This window comes from Emydura macquarii, unplaced genomic scaffold (assembly GCF_026122565.2).
Source record: "Emydura macquarii macquarii isolate MOO-44397 ecotype Brisbane River unplaced genomic scaffold, CSIRO-AGI_Emac_v2 contig_2805, whole genome shotgun sequence".
Lineage (NCBI taxonomy): Eukaryota > Metazoa > Chordata > Testudines > Chelidae > Emydura > Emydura macquarii.
The window spans coordinates 2346147-2372273 of NW_027132942.1; the positions used below are offsets into that span (position 1 = coordinate 2346147).

Consider the following 26127-nt stretch of genomic DNA (forward strand, 5'->3'; position numbering starts at 1 on the left):
TTTTTTATTTACTTTTTTTTTTTTTTAGTACTTGCCTATGAAATCTCTCACATGCCCAGTTCCGATGTGGCAGAGGACGTCTCCCTCTCACATGCAAGCAGTCAGACACCAATCTCATTCAAACAGCAGCTCCATCCAATTCTGATGTGCCGTAACTTTTTAGCTGCAAGCTTGTGACTTTTGCAAAGATGAGGCAGGTGGCTCAAAGGTGAGGGAGGGGCTGAGGTCTGCTGCAGCCCTTTGCATTCTGCAAAAGATTCGGTCCATCCAGGAGGAGCAGTAGTGCCTGCAACATGTAGCTTTGAGACCCTCAGAGCTGAAAGTGATGAGGGCGTTTCAATGCCTAGACAAATGCATTTGAAAGCGGGGCGGAGGAAACCAGTGTGGAAAAGCAGTGGATTATCAGAGTCCGTGAGCCCCAGGACAGCATGGTCTCTGATACATAGACTTACCATCTTAACCTCCACGATGCAATGCTTTCTGCTTTATCCTCTCCGGGCCCAGGCAGCTCCTTTCTCACATCTGTTTTTGTGATCGCTTTTGCATTTGATTAGTAAACGTGCTTCCTGGGCAGGCACGCTGCTTTGGAGCTAGGCAGAGGGGTTGTTGGCCTTTCTTTCACACCTCTGACCCTCTTCGGGTGAAGGACTCCCTGCCACCCGTAGCCAGTCGGCCGTTGCCATTGGTAAGGGAGAGCTCCAGTAAAGAGCATGGCACGTGGCCGACACAAACTCAGAGGAAAGCCATAAGAATCGCATTAGTAAGCACCAGTCAGGGAACTTGGCCATACTCAAGCCCTTGGGGTATTGACATGAGGGCCCTGCGGCCATTGGAGACAAGCCAGGAAATATCTAATATTCGTTGATGGGCTGCTCTTCTCTTTGTCCACCTGCCATTTGAACAACTCTTCCTTGTAATCATGTGAATAGAGCTAGGCTCCAGCTGCCCCCTACAGTCAATTGTGGAAATTCCTCCTCTTAAATTCTGAGACAGAACTGGGTTTTCTCCAGATCTGGCATCTAATTTCTTAGCAATTTGTTTAATCTTCTCTTTAAATAGCAGGTTTTATCTCTAGATGCTTTGCTCTAGCTTTGCTCCCCATGAGGAGGCATCGGTACGTGGATGGGAACTTCTGAAGCACCAAGGCTGGAGTAAGGAATGGGTTTGTTTGGCTGGCGCTAGTTTGACCAATTTCATTTTTAACTGTACCGCCAAAGGCTATGCGATGGCTTTGCGTAGCTCCCTTTCCACGTGAGACGTGTGACGATGGTTCCTTAAATCTAGTTCTTCTAGGCTATCTGTCAAGTGTATCTGAAAACAGACTTTTTAGAACAAGAATGTAGCTATATAAACAACATTTTAAGCAGATTCCATGTTTGCTTTACAGTTCTCTGCTAACTTGGAGGCCCGATACAGAACCGGTTTTAGTTATATCACCACATTCTACTGGCTAGGTTACCACATTGTGAAAACTGGCAATACGCAATTGACTAATTTTATCATTAATATTTAAACATTTTACAAATCCTGTTGTTTACTCTTAAATGTTTATCCGTTTCCCCAGTGTGACTGGTACCAGGTTATCTGCTTCTTCCCGGTCGCATGTGTAGGAGTCTGATGTTACAAACATCCTCCATGAATCTTTTATATGAATGCAAAATAAATTCACAGGTAATAATTCGATTTTTATTTTGAATGGCAAGAATTTTATGTTACTATTCATCCCAAATCTAAGAACTGGATGTGAAAACAGGGTAACTAGTTATGGTGAAGGGGGCAATGTTATACATGAAATACGCTCACACACTTCTTCTTTCTTGCCATTATATTTTTGTTTATTTATAGCAATGGCCGTTATAACTGATCACAGGATGGAAATCATGGCCAGGCTACTCATGACAGCTTGATTATTCCAGTTTTGCATATTTTTAAACAATCATCTTGATCATTATGCGTAGGTTTAAACTTAAAACCCAGTGGCCTGATTTTTCAGCGGTGCTGAGTGTCCACAGCTCCTAGCGATGTCACTTACCAATCATCACCATACCTTTCTGTTCTATACAGTCCTTTGAGATCAACTGATGAAAAGAGCCAGATGAGAGCTAGGTGTTGTTATTGAAATTTATGAAGGAGGTCAGTGTCACCCCCACTTTGATGGTGGGGAAACTGAGGCACAGAATTGAAGTGACTTGCCCAAGCAGGCCAGTGGTAGAGCCAGGAATTAAACGCAGGTCTCCTGAGTCCCAATCCAATGTCCTGTCACTTAGTTCGCACTGTTTCCCTAGTAAGGTGGGAACTGTCAAACTAGATCAGACCCAATGTACATCTACCCAGGATACTGTCTCCAACAATGGCCAGCGCCAGATGCTTCAGAGGAAGGTATAAGAGCCCCACAGTAGACCGATATGGGGTATTTCTGCCCCCTGTGTAGGTCTCTTCCTAATCCCTTGGTTCAAGTCCTGAAGTATGAGTTTTTATATTCTTCAACACTTTTTTTTTTTTGTTAGCATTAACTATTACAATTCTGGCTATTCTTGTTATCCATATGAACATCCAATCTTCCTTTGATCTTGTTAAATTCGTGACCTCATTGACTTCCTGTGGGAATGAGTTCCACAGTTCAGTTGCACATTAGCTGAAAAAGTATTTCCTTGTATCAGTTTTAAATGTGTCACCTTTCAGTTTCATTGGCGGCCCCCTGGTTCTTGTGTTCAGAGGCATTGGGCCATGTCTACATGGGGATAAAAGCCCCACGGCATGGCTGCAGCTGGCTTGGGTCAGCTGACTTGGCCTCATGGGGCTAAAAATTGCTGTGGAGACATTAAGGATGGAATCCTCTGCCCTCACAGGGTCCTAGAGCCTGGACTTAGCCTGAACCCCGGGAACCCAAGTCAGCTGAGTGGGGCCAGCTGCAGGTTTTTTATCCCCATGTAGATATCCCCATTAGGAGCAGTGGGTGCTCAGAACGTTACAAACTGTGACATGAGAGGAAGGATGGCCCAGTGTGCTGACGTGGGAGACCCAGTTCAGTTCCATGCTCCATCTCAGCCTCCCTGTATGACCCTGAGCCAGGTCACTTATTAGCCCATTTTACAGAAGGACAACAGAGACACTAGCAATTCTCTACCTCACTGGGGAGGGTGTTTAGCTAAATACGTTAAAGGGCTGAGTGCTCAAGTCCTATGGGGATGAAGTCCAGATAAGTACATAAGATACACAGACAGATCCCTGCCTTGGATAATTACAACAGTTTCTCTCTCTCTGCCCTTCATTAGTGGGGTAGAGGAGATAACCAGGAATGCAGAAAAAAGATTTAAAAACTTTAAACTGCAGCCCGGTGCTGATCCAAAAGGGTCTCAGGACCAGTACCTCGGGCTTGTCCCTTCAGCCAAAGTCGTAGCGTTTTGCCGTTTGCGTCAGTGGAAGCTGGCTCAGCCCACGGTCTCCAGTTTAACGTTAGGAGCGGCACATGAATGTTTTGGACTTCACCAGTGACGGCTAATTTCCTTTCTGCTGTTTTAAATTCTGCCCCAGTTATATTGTTCTTTCGATTGTAAATTATTCTGCTGAGGAAATAGCAATCAGTGTCTTTCTTTGGTAGGGCAACGTATGTGCCTAGGGCTTGGCTGGAAAGGCTCGCACGCACCGATTGGTAGCAAAAATTAAAGGAGTTTTTTAACAGGACGTATAAAATACAAGTAATTACATCTTAGCAGGTCTAATGAGGTCAGTTTCTAACCCTATAGGTGGCAAAACGGCTTCGTTTTGTTGCCCTCTCCTCAGAAGCAGCTATCTGGATCAACCAGAAGTACTAGAATTCGATTTTAGAGGGGTGGTTTTCGATCTGTTGACTTAGCGACACTGATTGTATCTCGTGGTTTTAAAAAACGGTCTCGCTGGGAGCTGAGGGTGCTCAGCACCTCAGGATTGGACCGGTTGTGTGTGCGCGTGGTGGTTCTTAGAGGTGGAGAACCTGCAGGAAATTCTCAGGGACCCTGCTATGATCAGGAAGATCAGAGCAGCCTTTTCCAACCAGCCTGTCGTGAAAGGAGAGATGTGCGATCCTAAGCAAATTCCTGTCGAGTAGAGAACACGTCATAAAGATTTAATTGGAAACATTTTAGCCATTGCTTTCCCTCTGCTGTCAGTGCGATGTCTGGCTGTTCCAGAGCTTGACCCCCTTACTCACTCGACTGATAATAAGCATGAGAGAAGTAGGTTAAAGTTCAGCAGAGCGTGTTCCAGGCACACTGATTTTTCACTGTCACCCTTTTTCACTGAGGAATTTCTGTCGAGCTCTTTTGCTTCACAGAACCAAAACAGTCTCTAGCACAGAGAGTCTGAGTTTTTTGTTATCGAATGTCAAGCACCCAGATGCAGAGATGCTGATAATTTTTACAAAGTAGCCGCATTGTTCAGCTCCTTCCAAAGCTGCCTTTGAAGACTTGGAAAGGTTTTAAAATACTATATATTTTTGGTTAGTGTAAACTGACAGTGGCACCAAGATGCAAAATGTTTTTTAATTTAACAGGAGTTCGGCACAGCTGAGTGCTTCTGAATAAATATTGCTTTGTCCTAGATAGACACAAACTGCATTTTATCTAGTAGCTTCTGAAAAAAATCCTGTCAACTGTGTCTTTCATCTCTAAGCTGAGCTCCTTTTGACTTTCCAAGGCATGCCTTGCAAGCTGCGGTATTTGGGTATCTTCCATGCAAACAGCAAACTGTGCTAGGCATATCAGCTATGCAATGTTCTACACCAACAGGCCCGTTGCCTCGTTAGCATGAGCCTGCAAAGCAAGGGGCGCTCACTGATTGTGAGCATGAACGTAGCAAAACAGGTATTCAGAAGAATTTGAAATACGAAAAGAAGAACAAGAGAGGTGTGAAGGGAAACCCAGTCCCTCCTTGATCTTTGTCTAAGACACAAATATTTTTCCCTCAGAAATAGCCTGGTTCAGCTGTTAGAAAATGTGGCTCCAACCCTGCAAACCTCCATCCCACAAGCAGACCTGCTGGCGTCCATGGGGCCACTTGCGGGAGTGAGGCCTGCTTGTCGGAGGAAGGTTTGCGAGAACCAAACAGAAATCTCCAAACGCCGGCAGGAGCCAGAGGAGAATCTCAGCTGTCAGCTCTAGTGACATTGTCCGTATCCTCTTGGTATTGCAAGACTCACGCCTTATCTTTGCTTTAACCTGGCTCGAGTTGGGTTCATTTTATCCCTCTCCTCCCCCATTTTGGTTTGTCATCTTGGGCCCTGCTCCAGCTGTTGTATCCACACCGACACACCTGGATCTAATTGCAAGGCCAGGGTGTTGGAGTGTTAACTCTTCGGTGCAGGGAGCAGCGGTAACCGTTTAGGCGGCTAACCCCGAATGGCCCCAAAGCCTTTGATTTCTCCCTTGTCAACTGAGGAAGCGTGCGAGGGGAGAGCACCCAGCTCTGGCATATGCAGCTTTAAACATGATTGCTTCCTTTCCACAGGTGCACCGGACCCAACCGCTGGGGCCAGCATCGATGATGAAAACTGCTGGCATTTGGATGAGGAGCAAGTGAGAGAACAAGTGAAGCTGTTCCTGTCTCAGGGAGGGTACTACGGCTCTGGGAAACAGCTCAACTCCATGTTTGCCAAGGTGAGGGGCTAGCTGCTCTTGTCCTTTTGAAATTCCCTGATGCTCTTCACCACGCGAGGCTTTTCCAGCTCTTCTCTGCGGTCGGCTGCCTGACCGTGTGCCCAGGCTCAGTTTGCAATCGTTGCTTGGGGCTTTGAGCTTCCAAAGGCCCCGCTCCCTTCTGTATTGAGACACGTTTCCATCCAGGCTTCACCATTTCCTGCCACACACTATCCATTCCACTCCATGATCTCCCCCACTAGGGGTGCCCCGAGTCCTCTGAGAAGTGACTTCTTCCTCGCTCCCAGATCCCCGGGCCGCACAGGATGTGGGAGGGCTGCCACGCTGTCTGTCCAGGAGGAATAAAAGTGAAAGCTGCTGGAGGTGGCACCGTAAGATACGCGCTCGCTGCTCCATTTGTGCGTGCTTGCAAAGGCAGGTCACGCCGTTGGTTCTGCTCCTGTCGTGAAGTGGCACATCATGATCTTTAACGAGTCAGATCCCAATAAAAGCATAACGCTGTAGCCTGCGCTGTGCCGATTAGAACCGGGAGACGCCATCTCCAGTGAGTGCCGGACTTGGAGCAGGAGGGTGGGACCAGGTGACCTCCCGGGGGCCCTTCCAACCCTCATCTTTTAGGACTGTCGAAAGGATCTTGGGTAAGTTACTGTCCTCCTCGCGCCCTGGGTGGGCTAACACGAGTTGCCTCGAGATAGCACAGCAACCTGCTATCCTGCAGACTGATCTGACCTCCCCAAGGAGGTACGAGATCCTGTTGAGACGGAGCTCGTCTGCAAAGAGCCTGAAAGTGTCTTTAAAAACCTTCTCCTCTCCAGCTGGCCCCTCCCTTTTCTAACTAAGGGACATCTCCCGACCTCTTTCTCTCTTCCTGTCCCCCCCCCCCCCCCTGCAGGTTCGAGAGATGCTGCGCATGAGAGATTCCAACGGCGCCAGGATGCTGACGTTAATAACCGAGCAGTTTATGGCAGATCCCCGGCTCTCTCTGTGGAGGCAGCAGGGAACGGGCATGACGGACAAATGCAGGCAGCTCTGGGATGAACTGGGTAAGTTTCCCGTCATTCAGAGAACAGCAGGGCTGTCTGGGCTGCTGGCTCGTCAGCTCCCATGTGACGGAAAGGGCTGGAGAGCGCTCGTCTCCCCAGAGCGGCCTGGACGCCGGTAAGTATCAGCACTTAGCGACTCCCAGGGCTGTGCTGCAGAGGGCTAGATGGCTAAATGCTAACCTTAAAGCAGATTGTGGGTTTATACTGAGTGAAAAGTGAAGGCTTGTCTGGATTTCACAGTTTGAAAACCCCCTCGAAAGCATCATTTGCTTATATCTGTTCTGCAAACTGAGCATGATTTAACCAGGTGAGCTGCGGGCCAAAGAGAAGCCCCGCCATGGGGTTAGTCTGAGAGCTGCATTGCTTTGGAGCGTTTGCACCAGTTCGTTAGTATTGAAGATTAAATCTCCATCAGGAGAAATAGAAAACAGCTGAGCTGCAGCCTGACCTTAATCTGCCCAGAGACGGGTTTATTTATCTCCCCCATTTGTTACGACTGGGTGTTTCCCTAAGTCAGGGAGGGGAGGGGAAATAGGAGAATTGCTTTGGTTCTTTGCAAACTTAGCTGCAGAACGTCTGTGTGTTGCCTCTCCGGGGAGGTGACCAGAGAGATCTGTGCTGGATGAAGCTCCCTTCATCACCCAACTGAAACCATTGTCTGTCTAGGGGCTTATTTTAATCATGATGGGCAGATTTCCTTATCTTTCTGATTCCTCCTGAACGGCTCAAATGTTATGTAGCAGCATAGCAGACACTGCAAATCAACCCAGCAGGAGGAGAAAGGCATATGCAGACTGTAAAACTCAGCCATCTCAACCTGAGCTACATGGATGGTCTCCTCATCTTATATCACTTGACAGGAGGGTACATAAAACCTTTTTCCATTTCCCAGATAACGTCATGTTGGATTCATACCGTTTACCAAGCGACATGTTAAAATGAGAGTCAATCCTCTTAGCATAACCTGCAGGGCCCTCAAACAACTGCAGGCAGAGACCTCTACACCAGTGGAGGTTTGGGGGGGATCAGAGTCAAAATATTCCCCAAAGATCCCACAAACTACAGAGCAAAGCAGCAAGGACTTCCAGCCCCTCAGCCAGGGGGTGTAGCACTGCACTGTAGACGATTCCTACGTTGATGGAAGTCGTTTTTCCGTTGATGTAGCTAGTCTGTCTCCCCAAGTGGCAGTAGCTAGGTTGATGGAAAGGTTCTTCTGCCACCTTAGCCGCTTATACACTGGGGCTTAGGTCAGCTCAATTGTAGCACTCAAGGAGGTGAATTTTTCCCACCCCGAGCGATGTAGCTAGATAGATCTAAATTTTAAGTGTAGATCCTGGCTTAGCCTCCAAACTCATGTAGACTCATAAGAATGTCCGCACTGGGTCAGACCAGTGGTGCTAGATACCAGGGAGCCTCTCGCCCTGGGCATTGGGGAGCTCTTTGGGTCACACCCATCCAGCCCATTGTCCTGTCTCTGGCAGTGGCCAGTGCTGAATGCTTAAGAGGGAACAAACAGAACAGAGCAATTTTGGGTGAGCCCCATCCCCTGTGGCCCACTCCCAGCTTCTGGCAGTCAGAGGTTTAGGCACACCCAGAGCTTGGGGTTGTGTCCTTGACCATCCTGGCTAATAGCCATTGATGGGCCTACCCTCCATGGACTGATCTCATTCTTTTTTGAATCTAGTTACATTTTAGGCCTTCACAACATCCCCTGGCAATGAGTCGAGCACCACAAATCAGAGACCTAATGAAGACTAGATTAAAAGCCTAAGGGTCTTATTTTTCAAAGTTGCTGGGCAGTCGCAGCTCCTACTGCTTTCAATGGGCACCTCTGAAAACCAGGGTAGCATCAGCTGTTGTACAGCTCTGTGGACGTTTGGTCGTCCAGGTATTTCAATGCTGAAACGATGGCCCATTCTTGGCTGTTGCACTACCATGCTTAGTTCCTGAACTACAAATGCTGCTAAGCCACTTAGCATGTACAGAGTATTTAGTTTTCAGCAGCTGTTAAGTGCACAGTTTCACATTCCATTTCCTTTAAAGCACGCCTGCCTGTTTGTCTAGAGACGATAAGAGCTCTAGTAGCTGTATGTCTATGCTCTGGAGAGGTTGGTAGCGACTTCGCAGGTAAGGTTGCATTGAGATTTTCCCTTACAGAGGGACTAAAATCTCTTCGGTTCATGCGTTAGTGATTGATTTACTCTCCAACGCTGGGACAAGCTAATCCGAAAACAAGTGAATATTGTTTGGAATCTTTTCAGTGACCTTTTAGCAGAGGAGACATTTAAAATGGTCCTTCCCGAAAGGTTGCCTCTGCTTGTTCAGCTAGAGGAGTCACGCTTCTCAGAAATGCCAAACTCAGGGAGGCTACTTTTAAAATTAAAACCAGAGGTATTTCCCCTTGTTCTCCAGAACCTAGAGTTTTGTCAGAAAGAGCTGCCAAGTGCCGATGGGTCACAGGCGCGCAGACTTCAGTTCCGCCATTTCTATGTACAAATTGTGGCTATTTAGAACCATTCCAACCTCCAGTGTCATCCCTTCATACAGATTTCCCTCTGCCCTTTCCTGACTATTGACTGGCAGCCGCCATTTGCCACCTGATGCTATAACTGAGCCTCACGCCAGTACAAAACCAGAGAGAGAATTACATACAGTGTCATTTACGAAAGTCTCACCAGGTGTGTAATCATCATCAGAACAGGCGCAGGTAGAACTGACAAGGCTGCGTTTGGGTTGTTCCGGAGGGCAGCAGCATGTGCTGCCTGTTTCCTTATTGTTCAGTTTCCGTGGGTGCAAGGCGCAGCCTGGCCACTTCCACTCAACAGTCACATGCTCTTAGGTGAGAATGGAGGTCCCTGGCTGTGTCAGAAAAGCTCAGGAGAATAGTTTGTATTCGGCATTAAACCCAGAGATGCTCGGAGCTTCCCTTTGGTGCTTTCCTCGGTTGTATTAATTGGGTGAAATTCAAAGGTGGCGAGAGTGCAAGGGAATCTAAGTCAGTGACATGCCCTGGGCCTGTGAAAGCAGGTGGGAGCTGCTTTAACTTGAACCTTACTTACGATCTGCTGTACCCCCACTTCGATCTGTGTGTGTCAGTTACAACAGCAGAGACTCCCTGTCCCTGGTTACCAATGTGTAACTCCAGGACCTCACACTTCGCCTCTGAATCCAGCCCTTTCTATTTATTGTACAGGACTAAAATGGTCCTCAGTGTGTCTTCTTCCTGCGGTGGGGTTATCCCATGTAGATCTTTAATGCTCTCTGGAATACCTGTTAACCTGAATCCTACATGATCAAGCTACAGCTCAGCTGCTTTCTATGAGCCAGGGGAGGGGATAAAAATCTGCATGAGACCAAACCGCGAAACCTGTGAATTACTCCTGAGTTTTGCATCACGTCACTCTTCTCTCCCTCTTGAAAAGACCGGGCTCCTTAAACTGGCAGCTTTGGAAACCCAGCACTGCTCTGGGCCATGCAGCTGAACGGGACGACTACCCAGCTGGGAAACTTCAAAGGAGAAACAGAGCTCGCTGTTTTTCCTGTTGAAGGGAGCTACACAAAAAAATAAAATCATAAACCCACAGGAATAGCTGTTCCAAATTCTGCTTCAGCAGTGCCTTTCTGATCGGCTTGAGCCAACATGGGCTGGGCAGCCTGAACCTGCAAGCACTTGAAGAAGAGATGGAGATGCCATGAACACCAATCAGAACCAAAAGGGTTTGAGGCGCCAAATACATGAACTGGGTGTTCTGTGGAGGAAAGAACCCCCCTCTCCATCTGCACCCAGCAGCAGCCCCTTCTCTCTCTCCTGCACCTCTTCCTCTACCCACACTTTGATTGTGTCTTCACTCGATTTCCACGGCCAGCTGTTTGGAGCAGGGACACAGCCAGGTGCTGCATGTGTGAAACACCATGCAACCTATGGCGCTAGGTAAATAACGCCCCCTGTAAGAGCAGCATAGCTGTGTGTGTCTCAGCTGGGAACAGTGATGTACGTAACTGACCCTGGTGCCTTTAAAATGGTGTTAAAGCCTGAAGAAATATTGTAAAAAAGGGCACCTTCTTCCTTAGCAGAAACACCACGTCTATCCTTGCGTTACCTTCCTCCCACATCAAGTTTGTGCCCCTTGTCCCCTGCCACGGCCCTGAGTAACTGTGCTGCCTGCATCTCTGCTCTCACTTCGCACCATCTCGCCATCTTTGCTGTGCCCTCCCTTTCTGCCCCACACTCATCTCTGTGCCTTTCTCCTGGTCCCTGGTGCTTAGAACTTGTGACCTTTGACCCATCAAGCCTTTCAACAATAAGCTTTGCAGGGATTGTCCAAGTCGGAGTGGCCGGAATGATCTGTCAGTGTGCATATCCGGCTGGAAGCTCCTTGGGGCACGGGACATCTCTCCTTATGTCTGCCCAGTGCTGAGCGGTCCGGGGAGAATCTGCTCCCTGTGGACCTGAGTCACAGCTGTTGACTTCACAGACAAAACAGTTGTTTGCTCATGTAAGCCCTGCAGGACTGGGATGTCTGTAGTGTGAGATGGAGGCTGTGCTGCCTTAAGCACTGTCAGCCAAATCGCCGTGTTCTGATTGCAGATTATTTATTCCTGATGCTGTAACAGGCAGAGAGAGCCCAGCTGGAGTTCGCTGCCGCCGCAGTTTAAAAAAACCCTCAGTCGTCTTTTGATTTGTAATTGGACTCAGTTTGACTTGGAATTCTTGAGAGAGACAAAGGGCTCGTCGGCATGGTGAGTCAGGCCGTGTCTATGCTGAGGGCAGCATCTAGGGTGTGTGTAGCTCCACACCACGGCAAAGAGCGAGTGTGTTCACATTGTGGTGTGTAGCTACAGGCGGCGGGGAAAGGCTCCACTGCTTGGCCGTATGGAGAGCCTTGTAGGGTACATACCCTAAGGTCTTGGTATGTCTCTGCTCGCCTAAGCAGTGCCTCACCACCCACGCTGCTATTCATACTCGTGCTAGGGGGCGTGCGCTTTATATACTTTATATGCTACCGCGAGTGTGCAATGTAGCCATGCACGTAGGGCGTGGCAAGCCGGGGGGTGGATCTACAGCGCACTCGTTTGCCTCTTCGTCACTGTCCACGTGGCCTGCCGCTGCACACTAAACGTTCTGTTGTGCGCTCTTTGACGCAGGAGCACGTCCGAGCGTGCTGCAGCACTTTGAGGGAGCTGTAGCAGCATCCGCACGGGACATTGCTGCACGGCGAGCTAGTGCGCTGCAGATTCAGCCCCGGGCTTGCTGTGCGCTAACTCGCCGTGTAGACAAGCCCTGAGTATGGGACCCTGCTATGCTTAGTAGTTCCCTTGCTGACTGTAACCTCAGTTCTAGTGAATGGGTATAACAGGCCGGATTCTCAGCTGGCATAAACTGACGTAGCGCCATTGTCTTCATTGGAGCTTTACTACGTGACGCTAGCTGAGGGCCTGACACAGCGTGTGCCATACTCACTGGCAGAGGAAAGGAGGATATGAAACCAGGGATTGAAAACATGGAACTGCAGGGCTGTGATTAAAAATGGAGTGAAACCTTTTGATGAGCCAAGAACCTGCTTCTCTTATGCCACCAGCCTGTCGGCTCTATTAGGAACCAGGCACATTAAGGTTTCTGTGCACGCATTTTGCATCATCTGTGCATTATAGTAACAATGGGCTTCATTTGTCCAGGAATTCTGAAATAAATCGAATGGGCTGGTGCTTGCAGAAAATTCCTTGGCTGATTCTCATTCTTTATGGGCTCGGTTTTTCCCCTGCTACTGCCCGTCGCTTTGGGATGTGAGCTGGTAGCCAGTTGTGGGAGTGATTTCTAGAGGCTGAGAAAAGTTCTTGGCTAGGAGCAGAGAGAAGCAGAGTGTTCTTCGCTGTCCACTGTCCAGCCCCCCTTTACACTTCTGCAAATAGGAAACCAGCCCTGGGCAGGGTACAGGATCAAGGGAATGATCAGAAAAGGGAGTGGCTGGTAGATAAGGAAGGTTTGTGCAGCCGTAATGTGCTGGGAACTGCTCAGTAGGGAAATCTGGGAACTTCTCTCTGAGCTGGATGGGCCAAATTCTGCAGTCCTTCCTCAGGCTAAACTGCCACAGAAATTAACTGGAGGAAAGTAAGAGTCAGAACTGAGAAAAACTAGGCTTGGCTGCATGGATTGGCCTTCGAGCCGGGACCTGGTTGTGAACCTTCTTGGAGCGGGAAGGGTGGCTATTTGAGGCTCCAAAGTCTGTATACTAAAGCCACTTGCAGGGGAAGTGAAAGGTACGTTATCCCCTGGGCCGTTTACAGGCCAGCAGAGGTACCCGTGTTTTCAGCTAAGAACTAGTTCCCATTTGCTCCTTGTGAGAAGCGTATCTTGGAGGGTCAGGAGATGCGGCTCCTTCCCCTTCGGACAACTGTTCTAGTGCAAGCTCCACTGATAGCCAGGATGTCGAGCTGTTGTTGAACTTGGTTCTCACAGGCCACCAGTCTTGGTGCCGGTCCTGATGGGCCAGTGTCCACAGAATCAGCACCAGCACTGTCCCTACAACTGGCATTGATCAGTGTTGCTAATTGGGCCGCAGATTCTGACCGTGCCTATTGAGGTGGCTTCTGCAGATGTGTTGCAGAGGCTGTTGGAGAGCTTGTCCTCCTGCCGGCCCGGTCTCTAGATGTGTAGAGGGCCCAGCTGCTGCTTTAGAAAGGCGCTGCAATGGCTTACCCAGTCAGAAAAATGGGTAGGGGTTTGAAAGGAGAGTTTGTGAAACATTCCCCTTTGTGCGTGGTGGCAGGAGGGGCACTGGGAATGGAGGCAGCAGAGCAGATTAGTGGTTAAGCGAACGTAGCGACCTCTCCTTGGGTCCTTCCCCCGGGGCCAGGCACGACGCAGGCCCCAGATGTTAAAATGATACTGCTCTTGAGCATGGCCAAGAGGGCAAGCTTGAATGGTCTAGTGCCAACATCTGCATTCCTCTCTTCAGTTCATGCATCATCACCTGAGGGCTGTCACCTTGGAGGCTATTGGACATCTGGGCTTCAAGCAGCTAATTAATACCTGGGGGAGGATGGAGGCCGAATAACTGGGATCCGGGATCCACAGAGTGTCTGTGATCTGCGAGGTGCACAGCTCTCGGATGATGACTGCTGGCTGACTGATTGCCATTAGCGTGGGGCACTGAGATATCAAAGCGATACAGACGCCTAAGTCAGCTAGGATACAGGAGAAGATCCTGTGACTTCCAGTGCTTAAAACCATGGTATGATGTGACTTCAGGGAAGTGGTGAAGCTGCAGCTGGGAATCGTGTGAATAACTTGCATGCACTCCACATGCTGGAGTGTCTGGGGCAGCAAAAGGTTCTTTGCTGGGAGAGCCCAAGATTGTGGTAGCGCTGGGCCTGCTGCATTACTCAGATCAGCGATGACTCCTTGCATTAATAAGAACATTTTTCACCAAAAACTGATCTATCGACCATGTGCAGAAAGGGGTACAGGCTGCACTTTGGCCTCCTTGGCCTGGCACGTCAGAAGAAGCATCTGCGAGATGCAGTCTTCTCAGGGGTAAAACGTAGCAGCTATTCGGCAGTGCACGACAACGCTGTGCCACAGATTAGGACAGGAAGGGAAGTAAAATATTGTATCCGCTTGACGCCACAGGGAAAATGTGTGTAGGAATGTAATTACCCAAGGAGGGGGTTGATGGCAGGCTTTTGTGATGCCAATCCAGTCCGTAGGGTTGCAGGGGTGTACGGAGAGCAAAATGCGGCTTTGCTGGGAGCCAGGGCTAGCCGCCCTGTTCTAAAGTAAAACGTCATTGGATCTTAATGATCACAATTGCTCACAACTTTGGGTGTATGTCCCATCTAAAAGACAGTCTCTGGCAGCAGCAGAGCATCTCCTAGCACCAGGCCAGGGCGGTTCAACAGCAACTCAGTGAAGAGCGCCACCATCCAGGGTCACTTACCGTCACTTGTGGCAGCCCCCCAGTGCAAGGGGTCTTCCATCAATGTACTAACCGACTCTGGCCCTGTGAGATCGGGGAGCATCACAGCCCCGAAGTGCTTTGCCTCCAGGACACAAAAACAAACTCCAAGTTTCTCTGCGGTGGCGTGGGGACTTTTGGGGATTAAAACAAAAATAAATCAAATCTCGTTTTTGAATAGCTGAATGCAAACGGCCTGAAGAACGGTGGCAGATGCCATGGCATTCTGCTCTAGCTATAAAAAAAATAGGAACGTGTGCGGGATCGAAATCAGGTTAGTCTGTAGAGAGGGAGACTCACCAGCTTGCCAGGGTATTTTTAAGCTTACTTTGATGTGTGGTTCAAACAGGAGATTTGTCCTGGCAGACAGAAGCTCTATTGACGGAACATCCAGGCACCCCCATCTCTTGAGATTATAATTTAGCTTCATTATGGAGTTTTTCTTTAATTTTTTTTTAAAGCTTCTAAATCTGCCCTTCTGGGCTCTGTATATTTCCCTGAAATGGGTTGAAAATTTCCCAGCTTTAATTGCAGGTAGGAGGGTAAAGGTGTTAGGTAAACTGAGACCAGAGAACACTGAATAGTTCTTCCATGTGTGTGTGGGTTTGTGTATCACTTTCTCTTCCATTTAGGGGCCCTGTGGGTGTGCGTGGTGTTAAATCCGCACTGCAAGCTCGAAGAGAAATCCTGCTGGCTCCGGCAGCTCCGGAAGTGGGGCGACATGGACGTGTGCCCATTGGAGGATGGCAATTATGGCAGTGAGCTTCCCAACATCACCAACACACTGACGCAGAGCTCAAATCACAGCCAAGGTGGGTTGAAAGCGGAAGGCTGAATGAAGAGTTGGGCTTCAGGTCCAAAGTTTCCAGAAGTTTGGGAGGGCTTAATTTACCCATCTCTAGCTGGATCTCAGCGATTTGTTTCCCTTGATTAACCTGTGCTTGGCATCAGCTGGATATAAATGACTTTTCAAGTAAAAGAAATGCAGGCAAGATAAAATTCTCACTACAAAATAGTCTTTGCCTTGTTAATAACTCCAGATTAATACCATTCAGATCCCCTTTTTTTTAAAACAGCTCATATTCTTCAACATCGATGCTATTTATTATTGATTGATCATTTTTTGCTTGTCGATGCAGTGTGCAAAAAACAGCAATACATCTTAAGTACAGGATGACAGCAGTGCTAAAATGGGTATGGAAAAAAATCAAACGCACTTTAAAGTACTTGTGAACTACTACTTATCATTAGCTCAACTTCGCTTCCATAGGAGATTTACTGCTGCCTTCGTTAGGAGTGCACAGGCCAACGTCAAGCGCATTTGAAAAACTCTCAGAACAAACGTCACAGAAGAGAGAATGATGCCAGCTGGGTGTTAAGGGTACAAGAGCCCAATGTCTGGGCTGGATGCTGGATACACACTGTAAATGTACGTTGGGTGCAGACTGTGACATAAAACTTGAATTCAGCTTTAAAGATGCTCATTTTGCTTCTTGCTCTGCACTCAGATACTGAGACTAGGCTGGTCAGTTTCACATCTTTCTAATCGGTTTATCAAATCGGGTTCCCAGGCCCAAATAGGAAACTGCTGTGGGAATTTTCAGTACAAAATATCATCTTCACTGGCATTAATTTTAAATGTTCATGAAAAGGTTCTCTTCTGTACCTGCTTGTGAAACAACCTAAAGATTGGACCTAAACTCCTTGACAATGTCTTTTTAATGCCGCCACTGCTCTATGAATTTAGATCCAAGTGAGCAGCTGAAAAAGTGACACAGAAATCCAGTCCTGAGTGAATTTAAGTAAAGTTGAGCTCTGAAATCCTTGTCCAAATAGTTCCAAAAACGGGAGGAATTAGCTGATGTTGTAGAGCCTGTGCCATTCACCATTATTTGTACCAGTTGTTTAATCTCACGTAATGCTTTTATATTTAGATTTTAGCTGGTGCATTTCAGTAGATAAGTTATTAACCAGGGCTGTTGAGTGCAGCGCAAGTGCAGCACACTAATCAAGCAACTTAGTTGTGGGAATGTTCATTAGCACTAAAATATTTTCTCAAACCCTGACAAAGCACTTGATCCCTTTTAATTTTAAGCACCCTTTTTTTCCTTTGCTCGGAATAGACATTAATTGAAACATACGGCTGTAGCCGTGTCTCCATCTGCTGCACTATAATTGGTCTTTCGTGTATTTGATGCAGCCAGGATGGAAAGTGGAGGAAAAAAGCAGAGATGCTGCAAAGTAAGCTTCGCTCTTCTGGGCGTAATTAGTGATTTATGCAGTCCCCCAGCAAAGACACCAACAGTGGTGCAGGAGAGCTGTCTCAGCTAAGCTCAGAGCCATATGTGCGCTCAACTTCTCAGACCTTCTTGTCTTAAATGTGCTTTGTCAAGGACCATCTTGATTTAAAACAGGCTTAGCAACCCATGCCATGCTGCGCTGCGGCGTTGTGTTGGGAAGCAGCCTGGCCTCCTGATCTGGGCACAGAACTGGGAGTCGGGACTCCCGTGTGCGGTTCCCAGCTCAGCTGCTGTTTCACTGTGTGACCTGAGCGAGTCACCTGAGCTCTCTGGTCTCTGAAACTCCAGCAAGGTGCCCAGTGGGGTGTCAAAAGCATTCAGGTGCCTATCTGCATCTTTGGGCACCCAAACATCTTTAGAAATCTGTCCTGCAGTTTCCCCAACTTACAAATGGGAATTACAGATTCATAGATTCCAAGGCCAGAAAGGATCCTTGTGATGGGCCCATCTGACCTCCTGTCTAGCACTGGCTGAAGAGCAGCTGTGTTAGGAGCTTAGTGTTTGTAAAACACTTTGACGATGTAAACACCATGAACCCCGGCCGATGTCATTATCTTTTATTATTTTTATTCCGGTGAGATAATGTGTTTGTAACCTAAACTGATCCCTGAAATCATTCCTCTTAAAACACTTCTGTAGCCGAGGCTAGCTCTGGTTCTCTAGGGGTGAACATCTGTTTATTTTCCAGCCGTGCCCCGTTGCCTTCAGAAGTCCATCTGAGCGCTGGTTGCCTTTGTTGCCTGATTTAAGCACGTTCAGTCTATTTATCTAGCCTGCCACAAGCTGCCCAGCATTAGAGCAGTGCTGCGCGGTGCTGAGACAACGCTGCCCTGACTCGTTCGGGGGGATGGTTTTCAGCTTGCAAGACCCACCGTTAGAGGTTGACTGACGGGTGTTTTTTAACCTGCTTTTTCCCTGTGTTCCTAGAATGCTGCTCGGCTTCGAATGACACGACACGCTCTTCAAGCTTTTGGGCAGGCATTCCTTTCCCAGCAAACCACCTGCATAATTTGTCTGGCTGGTTGTGCACTTCTCCCCCACGCCTGTAGTTCCCAGACTTTCCTCCTCTCATGCCCCAGCAGCCCTGTCCAAGAAGGGATGTAGCATGACGGAAATTTAAGCGTGGAACAGCCAGGCCTGACAAAATATCCTTTTCGTCAGGGAATAACTGGCTACCAGTGCTTGGATTGGTCCCCAGCATCACCCCTATCTTGTGGTGAAACCGATCTGCGTTACAGGTCACAGTGATCATAGAAATAGCCTGTTTTTGTTGGTCTTTTGACTTGACACTGGAGCATACAGCTTAGAACTTGGACTGTTGCTTTTTATTCTGCACGCGATAAACACTGAACCCTCTCGTTCTGGGTCGGTTGACACTGGCCTGGCATTGGATTAACGTGGAAAGGTGTATTTGCCTGAAACTTTAATTACACAATGGCCTAGCACGGGAGCACCCACAGCTTGGAGCTGTAAGGGCTGCGCTGGCAGCTTCTCCAGAGTCTCGGGACTCCCCCTGATTTGCACAATAACAGCTTTGCAGGGTGATTTTCATCTTTGGTGTAGTTTTCCCTGTGAGCACACTCCTCATTTCACAGAGGTGGAAGTTGAGGCAGGGAGGGACCTGCCCAAGTCCCCAGAAAGTCAGTGTCAGACCTGGGATTCAGTTCTTGGTTCCTTGTCTTGTGTTCAGACCATTGCGTTCCCCTGCAGCCATACACAGGTTGCAGCCACCCTTGTCTGTGAATGGCGGTGCGGCCCGGAGCTTGTGCTGTCAGGTGCAGGCTGTATAATAGGTTCTGCAATAGGCTGTGCTGGTTTGATCCAGGCAGCCTTCAGCTTGGCTAAAAGGAGAGCTTTACGTGCCGGGCCCAGTAGTTTCCATCTGTTTTAAAGATGAAGGTGGCTGCAGCAAACGGACTTTGGCCACTCCTGGCCCGGCGAGCTGACAGCAGCTTCTCTAGCAGTGTGTCACGTGGTTCGGGAACCGGGTACGTTCCAATTTCAGGCAGCCAGAGCCTGTCATCTTCCCTGCTGCAGAGGAGCTGATGAGCTCTCGCAGAGGAGATTAGCTCCTCCTGCTGGGGCTCTTTGTGCCCAGAGCTCTTCGGAGGGTGGAAAGTTGCTGCTCGGAGCTGAGCCCTGTTGCAGCAGTTTGTTCGCCAAGCCGGTGCGTGTGCCCTTCTGAAGGCTGGGGGCGTTGAACCCGGCGAGAGGTAGCTGGTGGCTGAGCGAGAGACTCTGAATGTTGCTTTCTTTGCAGACTCCCTGGCAAGGCCGAGGCGGACGGTGTTCACCCGAGCCATCGAGGGCTGCGACCTGCACTGGCAGGACAGCCATTTGCAGCGGATAATCAGCAGCGATTTCTACATGTCCCCTTCATACCAGCGGGAGGGCGAAAGCCTCCTCTTCAATTCCCAAGGACAGCCACTGTGGCTAGGTAACCGATTCCCCTTTGATCCTCCGGCGCACTGTGTGTTTTGCTGGTCCTGTGTTGCCAGCCCATATCTGAAGTGCTTCAGGAAGAGTGTGGGGACCCCTGCTGGGAAGGTTGGTGGCTGATATGGAAAGTACCTCAGGAAAGGGGAACAGGGCTTCCATCACTCACCCGCAGCTGAAAGCCACAGCAGAGGAAGCCTGTCTAGATGGTTTATTTCCTCGAGCCCGGCTATGGCCATTTCAAGGTCCTGGAAAGAGACCAGACTTGCGTGGCTCCAGGTGTGGTGAGACATTGGCCAGATCTGATCTCTGGCACTCAGCTGCAAACTTCCTTTTTCCAGGCTCCCCAGTTCTGGCCTGGGTCAGCTTGATTAGCCTCAGCATATCACTCCATGGGGGTGTGCATTTGGCTGTCATTCTGAGTCAGGTCATTGTGCGAGTTATGGAGCATGTACAGCATGTTTGTTGCAAACCAGGCCTCACTTGTGACCTGCAACAGATCTGAACCTAGGTCGTCACCTTCAGTGCTGTGTCCGGCTCTGGTTAAAACTGGTCTATCTCAAAACTGAGTGCAGAAATGGGAGCGGGGGGCGGGCCAGAGATGGGTGACAAAAACTATCAGAGCCCTGGAAAGACTTGTGTGCAGTAAGAGACTGAAAAAAATGAGGCCTGAGTAGTGTAGAGAGATGACTACGGGGGGGAAAGGTGGTGGTATGTAAAACGGTGATTGGGATAGAGAAGGTAATTTGGTCTCCCTATTTACCCTATCCCATAGCGCAAGAACAAGGAAATGAAACAATTCAGTGAACGAGGCCCGAGACATAAATTAAAACATTTAAAGACCCACATAGTTAACCTGTGGAACTCACTGCCACAAGATTACCAGTGTGGCCAAGAGGTCCATAATTAATAAATACATACATCAGTATTTATAAAGATAAGCAGCATATTCACTTGCATTAGAGAGGAAAAAAAGGCTCGACAGACTGTTAGGCTTTGGAGTGTAAGCTAGCCACTGACTGATAGAAACTCCATTGGGTGGAGAATTTTCCATAACTGTCTATCTGCGGGGCTCTTTGTTGCCTCCTGTGAACCAGGTGACTCCTTCCATTGTTAGCGACAGAATGCTGGAATCAGTGGGCCACTGTTTCTCGAGACCTTGTCAACCAAAGATTTGATAATGATCCCTCTTGCTTAACTCTGGTCCTGTAAAAGGACTTAACGAAGCACATTCTAGTCCTGATTTTATTTTTTTTATAACACTGGCCCTGATTTTCCATTTTATTTTTCTCACAGTCTCTTTCTGGAGGGGTTTCCACAAGGCCACGGAAAACATCTGATTTGTCAGCAGCATTTTAATGGTGAATTCAGAGAGAAGCCAAATATTTCACCCATTTAGCAAATAAAGAGTAGAGGAACCCAGTAAGAAATTCTTCTGCAAACCCTTCTGTCTTTTACCCGTTTCCACATGAAGGGGGTGTGTGCTTGGTGTAACATATAGACCGGTTTGGGATTTAGAAGAGAGATTTCTGTGCACTATAAAACCCTCTGATGTTTTGTGGAAATAGATGATCCTGCTTTCACAATTTCAGACCTCCTGTATTTCCCGTTTATTTTCGTGCTAGAGACGGGCCGTTAGTGGCTTGCCATACAGTATGGTATGTCATCTGCTGCTGCTAATTTCTCACTCAGTGTCATGATCCTCTCCACAGTAGCATGTGACTTCAGGTGGGGAATAAGCAGCAGGAGCAGATGAATTTCTGAGCAACCATGATTCTATTTTTCGTGCAACTGTTCCTAATAATAAACCACCGGGTAAGAGAACAAGAAAAGACACAACCATTGCCACAGGTTCCAGCGAGGCATCTCGGAGGCAATTTAGAAGCCTGAGTGCAAGGCTGTTTGCAAGCACCGTGCAAAGCACGCGCCTGTGTGTGCAAGTTATGAAAGCTGAAGAATTGTGGGAAGGGGAGGAAAGGAGCGAGAGGAGATCCCAGCTGAGGGGGCTCCACCTAGAAATGGTGAAAAGTGGAATTTTGTGGATAAATATAATGCAAATCCTTAATATTTGTTTGGCACCTAGATCCCACGCTGATGGGCACATTAGACCTGCCTGCCAGATAAAGCAGAGCTTAGTTTCCTGGGGTACCATCCAGGGCAGAGCCTGGTTATTTATAGCTGCTGCTGCCAGGCTCGGATGTGGCAGGAGCGCCATTAACATTCTTGGCAAGCCTAGCCGTGCAGCGTGGTAGACGGACTGATGAATCTAAGGCAGAGAAGAGGGGCTGGACTCCAAGGGAGAAAGCACCTCAGAAGAAAATGAACTGAAAGTTGATGGCGCCGGGTGCTTTTCCTTCCCGGAGCAGAGTGCCGTGAATTTCTGTGCTCTTCAGGCTTACAGGTGTGCTGCATTTGACCTTGTTTTTCAGAGCACGTCCCTACAGCGTGTGCGCGGGTCGATGCCCTGCGTTCCCATGGGTATCCCAAAGAAGCGCTCCGACTGACTGTGGCCATAATCAATACGCTGAGATTGCAGCAACAAAGGCAGCTGGAAATTTACAAACATCAGAAGAAAGGTATGGGCTGTTAGCAGACGTGGAGACGCAACCCCCAAATTGAGCACTTTGCTTGGCCAATGTGCTGTGAGTAAATGATGACGGCTCGGCTAGTTGACAGCTGATAGCATGGATCTCATGGGCACTGCCAGTGCTAGGACGGCACTTCGCAGGGCTTTTGACGCCCACCACTGCCCACCAGAACGCTAAAGCTGTGTGTCTGGCTGTTTGAGCCGAGCGGTCTTTGACTCCAGGTTTTCAGAACTGAAAAATGCCCAAATAACCTTTGATATTGGCTGGCTTGAATTGCCGTGGCCTGGCCTTGAACCTTGGCCTTGAACCCGGCGGGCACCTGACCTTGCAGCATTTGTAGACAGTCCCGTGCCTCCTGGAGACAGTCCGGTGGGTGCTCATGAATCACATGCTGCACCAGTAAGAGGGACTCGCCAGTTCTGTTTCCCCGAGCACTGAATCGAATCCTGTCGGGATGACGCTGTGGGGCACACTAGTAACTGGGTCATTCCTCAGGAGACCAGCCCCTCCGGTTTGTAAAATCAGTGAACAAGCCATTTATAGCGGCAAGCCTTTAAACTGCCCCTTCTTGGGTCCTCTGCTAACAGTGGTTCTCACACGCGTATCCCTGGGGGGGCACAGAGGTCTTCCAGCGGGTACATCAACTCATCGAGGTATTTGCCTAATTTTACAACAGGCTACATAAAAAGCACTAACAAAGTCAGTACAAACTACAATTGCATACAGACAATGACTTGTGTGTACTGCTCTGTGTACCACATGCTGAAATGTAAGTACAGCGTTTATATCCTGATTGATTTATTTCATAGTTGTACAGTAATACTGAGACAGGGAGCCATGTTTTCAGCAGTAAGCGCGCTGCAGCGTGTCTGTATTTTTATGTCTGATTTTGTAAGCAAGTAGCTTTTAAGTGAGGTGAAACATGGGGTGCGCACAACAGATCTGACTCCTGAAAGGGGCCCAGCAGTCTGGAAAGGTTGAGAACCGTTGTTTTCGCACGCTCACTCCATTTCTGCTGTGCCTTTCCGCCATGCATCCTGAGAAAACGTAATGAGTTTGTGTGATCTGCTGCCTGGGTCATATGTGGGCCTTGGTAATGAGGCCAGTCCGCTGGTGTCGGGCTCGCCGGGAAGGGAGAACATGGAGATGGGCCGGGCTGGGAAGGGGCCGTTCATAGGACATGGTGGTGTGCACAAAACTTGTGAGTTTGAGAGAAATCCGCTTGATAAATCCCGAATGTTGAGCTGCTTCTTGCCTGTGGCAGCCTGGTGCGGGCTGTCCTCCTGCAGGTAAGAAATGGCTACGCACGAGCGGCCGCTGGAAACACCCGTGCTTGCTGGGGAAGCATCTTCTCCAGAGCCTCGCCGCCCGTGGGGCTGGGAGACAAATAAGGCTGTAACGCTTCCGCCACTCAACGTGCCTTTAAAATCCCCAGCGTGCTGTAACTCATGCTCTTTCTCTGTCCTTTCCCCAGAGTTACTGCAGCGAGGCGCAACCACCATCACGAACCTGGAGGGCTGGGTGGGGCACCCTCTGAACCCCATCGGCTGCCTCTTCCTCACCTTGACCGAAGCATGTAGATTAGAAGAGGAAAATTGCCTTGAAATATCAGGTATCCCTGTCTTTCCCCATCCAGCCCAGTCAGTTAAACCCCAAGGGCTCCAGATGGTCAGCCCTGAATCCAAGAAACAACTAACGGCTCCTCTGCTCTCCGACGCTTCAGTTCGTCCGGTGTCTCCCTCCTTGTCTCCGTCTCAGACACTCGCCTGCTTCTCCAGCCACTTCTTATCCCACAGCCCGGGCTCGCTCGGCTTTCAGAGGAAGGGAGAGCAAAGATGCCAGGATGTGTTGTGATGGACTCGAAGAGCGCAGTCTGGTTAGCCCAGTCTTTCCTAACCCAGGGCCAAAAGTGGCCCGTGGCTCCCCTCCCGCTGGCTGCAGAAGGGAGCCACCGCCTAAGGACCCAGGCGGAGCACGTTGCCGTGGGGCTACAAGACCGGTGCAGGCTCCTTGCTGCAGCCAAGGGGATGGGAGATCAGCACTGCCCTGCCTCTGGCTGTAGCAGGGCGCATGGCAAAGCGCTGTGCCTGGGTCCCTAGGCGCTGGGGTCCCTGCTGGAGCCAGAGGGAGGGGAGCACTGATCTCCAGTCCCCCTGGCTGCGGGAGGGACCCACTGCCTAGGGACCCAGGTGGAGTGCATGGGGCTACAGGATGCGTGCGGTTTCCCTGCTGCAGACGGGGGGACGGGAGATCAGTGAGGAGGGAGGCAGCCTCTGCGCTGAACTCCTTCCGCTGGCTGCAGTGGGAGGGGTTGGGGGGAGCTGCTGGTGGCCCTTCAGGGTTGTAAAAATGAGATCTGTGGCCCCTGAGCCAAAAAGGTTGGGAACCCCTGGGTTAGCCTGAGGGGTGACGTGATCACAGTCTGTAAGTACCTACCGGGGGACAAATCTTTAGTAACAGGCTCTTCAGTCTAGCAGAGAAAGGTCCAACACGATCCAATGGCTGGAAGCTGAAGCAGACTGGAAATAAGGTGTCAAGTTTTTAACAGGGAGAGTTAATTATCCACGGGAACAATTTACCAAGGGGCGTGGTGGATGCTCCATCACAGGCCGCTTTTAAATCCAGACGGGTGTTTTTCTAAAAGCTTTGCTCTAGGAGTTATTGTGCGGCAGGTCTCTGGTCTGTGTTGCACAGGAGGTAGGACTAGATGAGCACAGCTGTCCCTTCTGGCCTGGGAATCTGTAATACAGAGAGGGAGAATATAGCGCCGCCAATGTCACTGGGTTAGGCCGGCCTCCCAGTTAGACAGATCAGTGCAGAACAGCCACGCACAGAGTTGCGCTAGGTCATCCCAGGACACAGAGAAGTTCTAGCTGTTGTGTGGCTTTCCCCCACGTGTGCGTGTTCGAGCCAAGCTGGGTAAAAGCAGGAAGGACAATAATGGCCCAAGCCACTGGCCTCGGAGCCGTGAAGGTCAATGCTGGTTTCAATCAGTCGCGCTCAGACGAGCCCCACCAGAAATGCAGGGTAAATCTTTTCCCACCTGGGCTTGCTCTTTTATGCTTGATCTCTGTATAACCCAGCGCAGGTGATGAGTTACACGTGGTTCTGGCTTCTCTTGGCCTGGGTTTGAGGGCGGGGAAGGGCAGCATTGTGATGGGAGCTCGTGCTGGGTTTGGTTCTCGGCCTCCTTCGTTCCCCGGTGATTCTCATTCCTCACGCTAGTCCCCTGCCTTCTCCTCCAGATGCTGGTGATTCCAACCCCCCCGTGTATCAGCATGTGCCGGTAGCGACCGGGTGCCAGGAGAGCGGCGAGTCCTACCTCTCCCTTGCTGCAGAGGTGGTGTTGATGGGGATGGGTCAGCAGAGGGTTATGCCCGAGGGGCTTTACGCGCAGGATAAAGTGTGCCGCAACGAAGAGCAAATCATCGCCCGGCTACAGGAGCTGGAGCTGGACGTGGCGCTGGTGCAGACCCTTCGCAAACAGTGTGTATTGCTGCTGGAAGGTGAGACCGCCCCGGCGCCACGGGCTGTGCTTTGGAGGGGGAAGGAGGTGACCGGCTGCGCTGAACAGCTGCTGGTGACATTTCAAAGCAAACCCTGGAGAAGATCTGTTCCCCTCGCTCACATTTCCCCTGAAGTGTAGGGGAAACAGCGTATCACAGCCTGCCGGATTCTCTGCTACAGGGGCCAGGGCTGTTAAAAGGGCCTCTAGACACCAGTAATAATTTGCTGCTATGCCAGTTAAGACATTGTTACCCGGGTAATTAAGATGCAGCCTGTTGCTTGGGCAGGCCTTCACTCCAGTCCCCGTACCGGATGGCACCACTGGCCGGGTGCATGTTTGTGGTAACGTCCTCCTCCCAGGCACGAGTGCCCTATGGCAACTGCAGTGCCCCCAGTCTAGGAGAACTGGCCAGGCGTTGGCTTGTTCTCGTGCTCAGATAACCGCGGCGTTTGCCGCGAAGGGACTGAGCGTGTTAGGAAGTCAGCCCTGCGAGGCTGTCCGTTTGAAACTCACATCTTTGAAAGACGGTGACCGGCTCTGTGCCCTGGCTCCCACATGGCTGACGTGAAGCCGTCTGGTGGAGCGGCGCTGCGGCTGACCGGCCTGCAGGCCTGGCGTGGGCTCTCGCCGCCACCGCAGTTGACGTGGCTTTCCTGTCGTGCAG

At 49.7% G+C, this 26127-nt stretch overlaps 1 protein-coding gene across 1 annotated transcript in view; it reads left to right on the plus strand.

Moving 5' to 3' along the window:
• The window catches only part of ZSWIM5 (zinc finger SWIM-type containing 5), a 150722-nt gene that overhangs the window by 110294 nt on the left and 14301 nt on the right, over window positions 1–26127 (plus strand). Inside the window, 7 exon segments of the mRNA XM_067567835.1 lie at window positions 5485–5633; window positions 6526–6676; window positions 15264–15443; window positions 19192–19368; window positions 21797–21943; window positions 23430–23567; window positions 25201–25461. Coding sequence (XP_067423936.1) covers window positions 5485–5633; window positions 6526–6676; window positions 15264–15443; window positions 19192–19368; window positions 21797–21943; window positions 23430–23567; window positions 25201–25461 — 1203 coding nt within the window.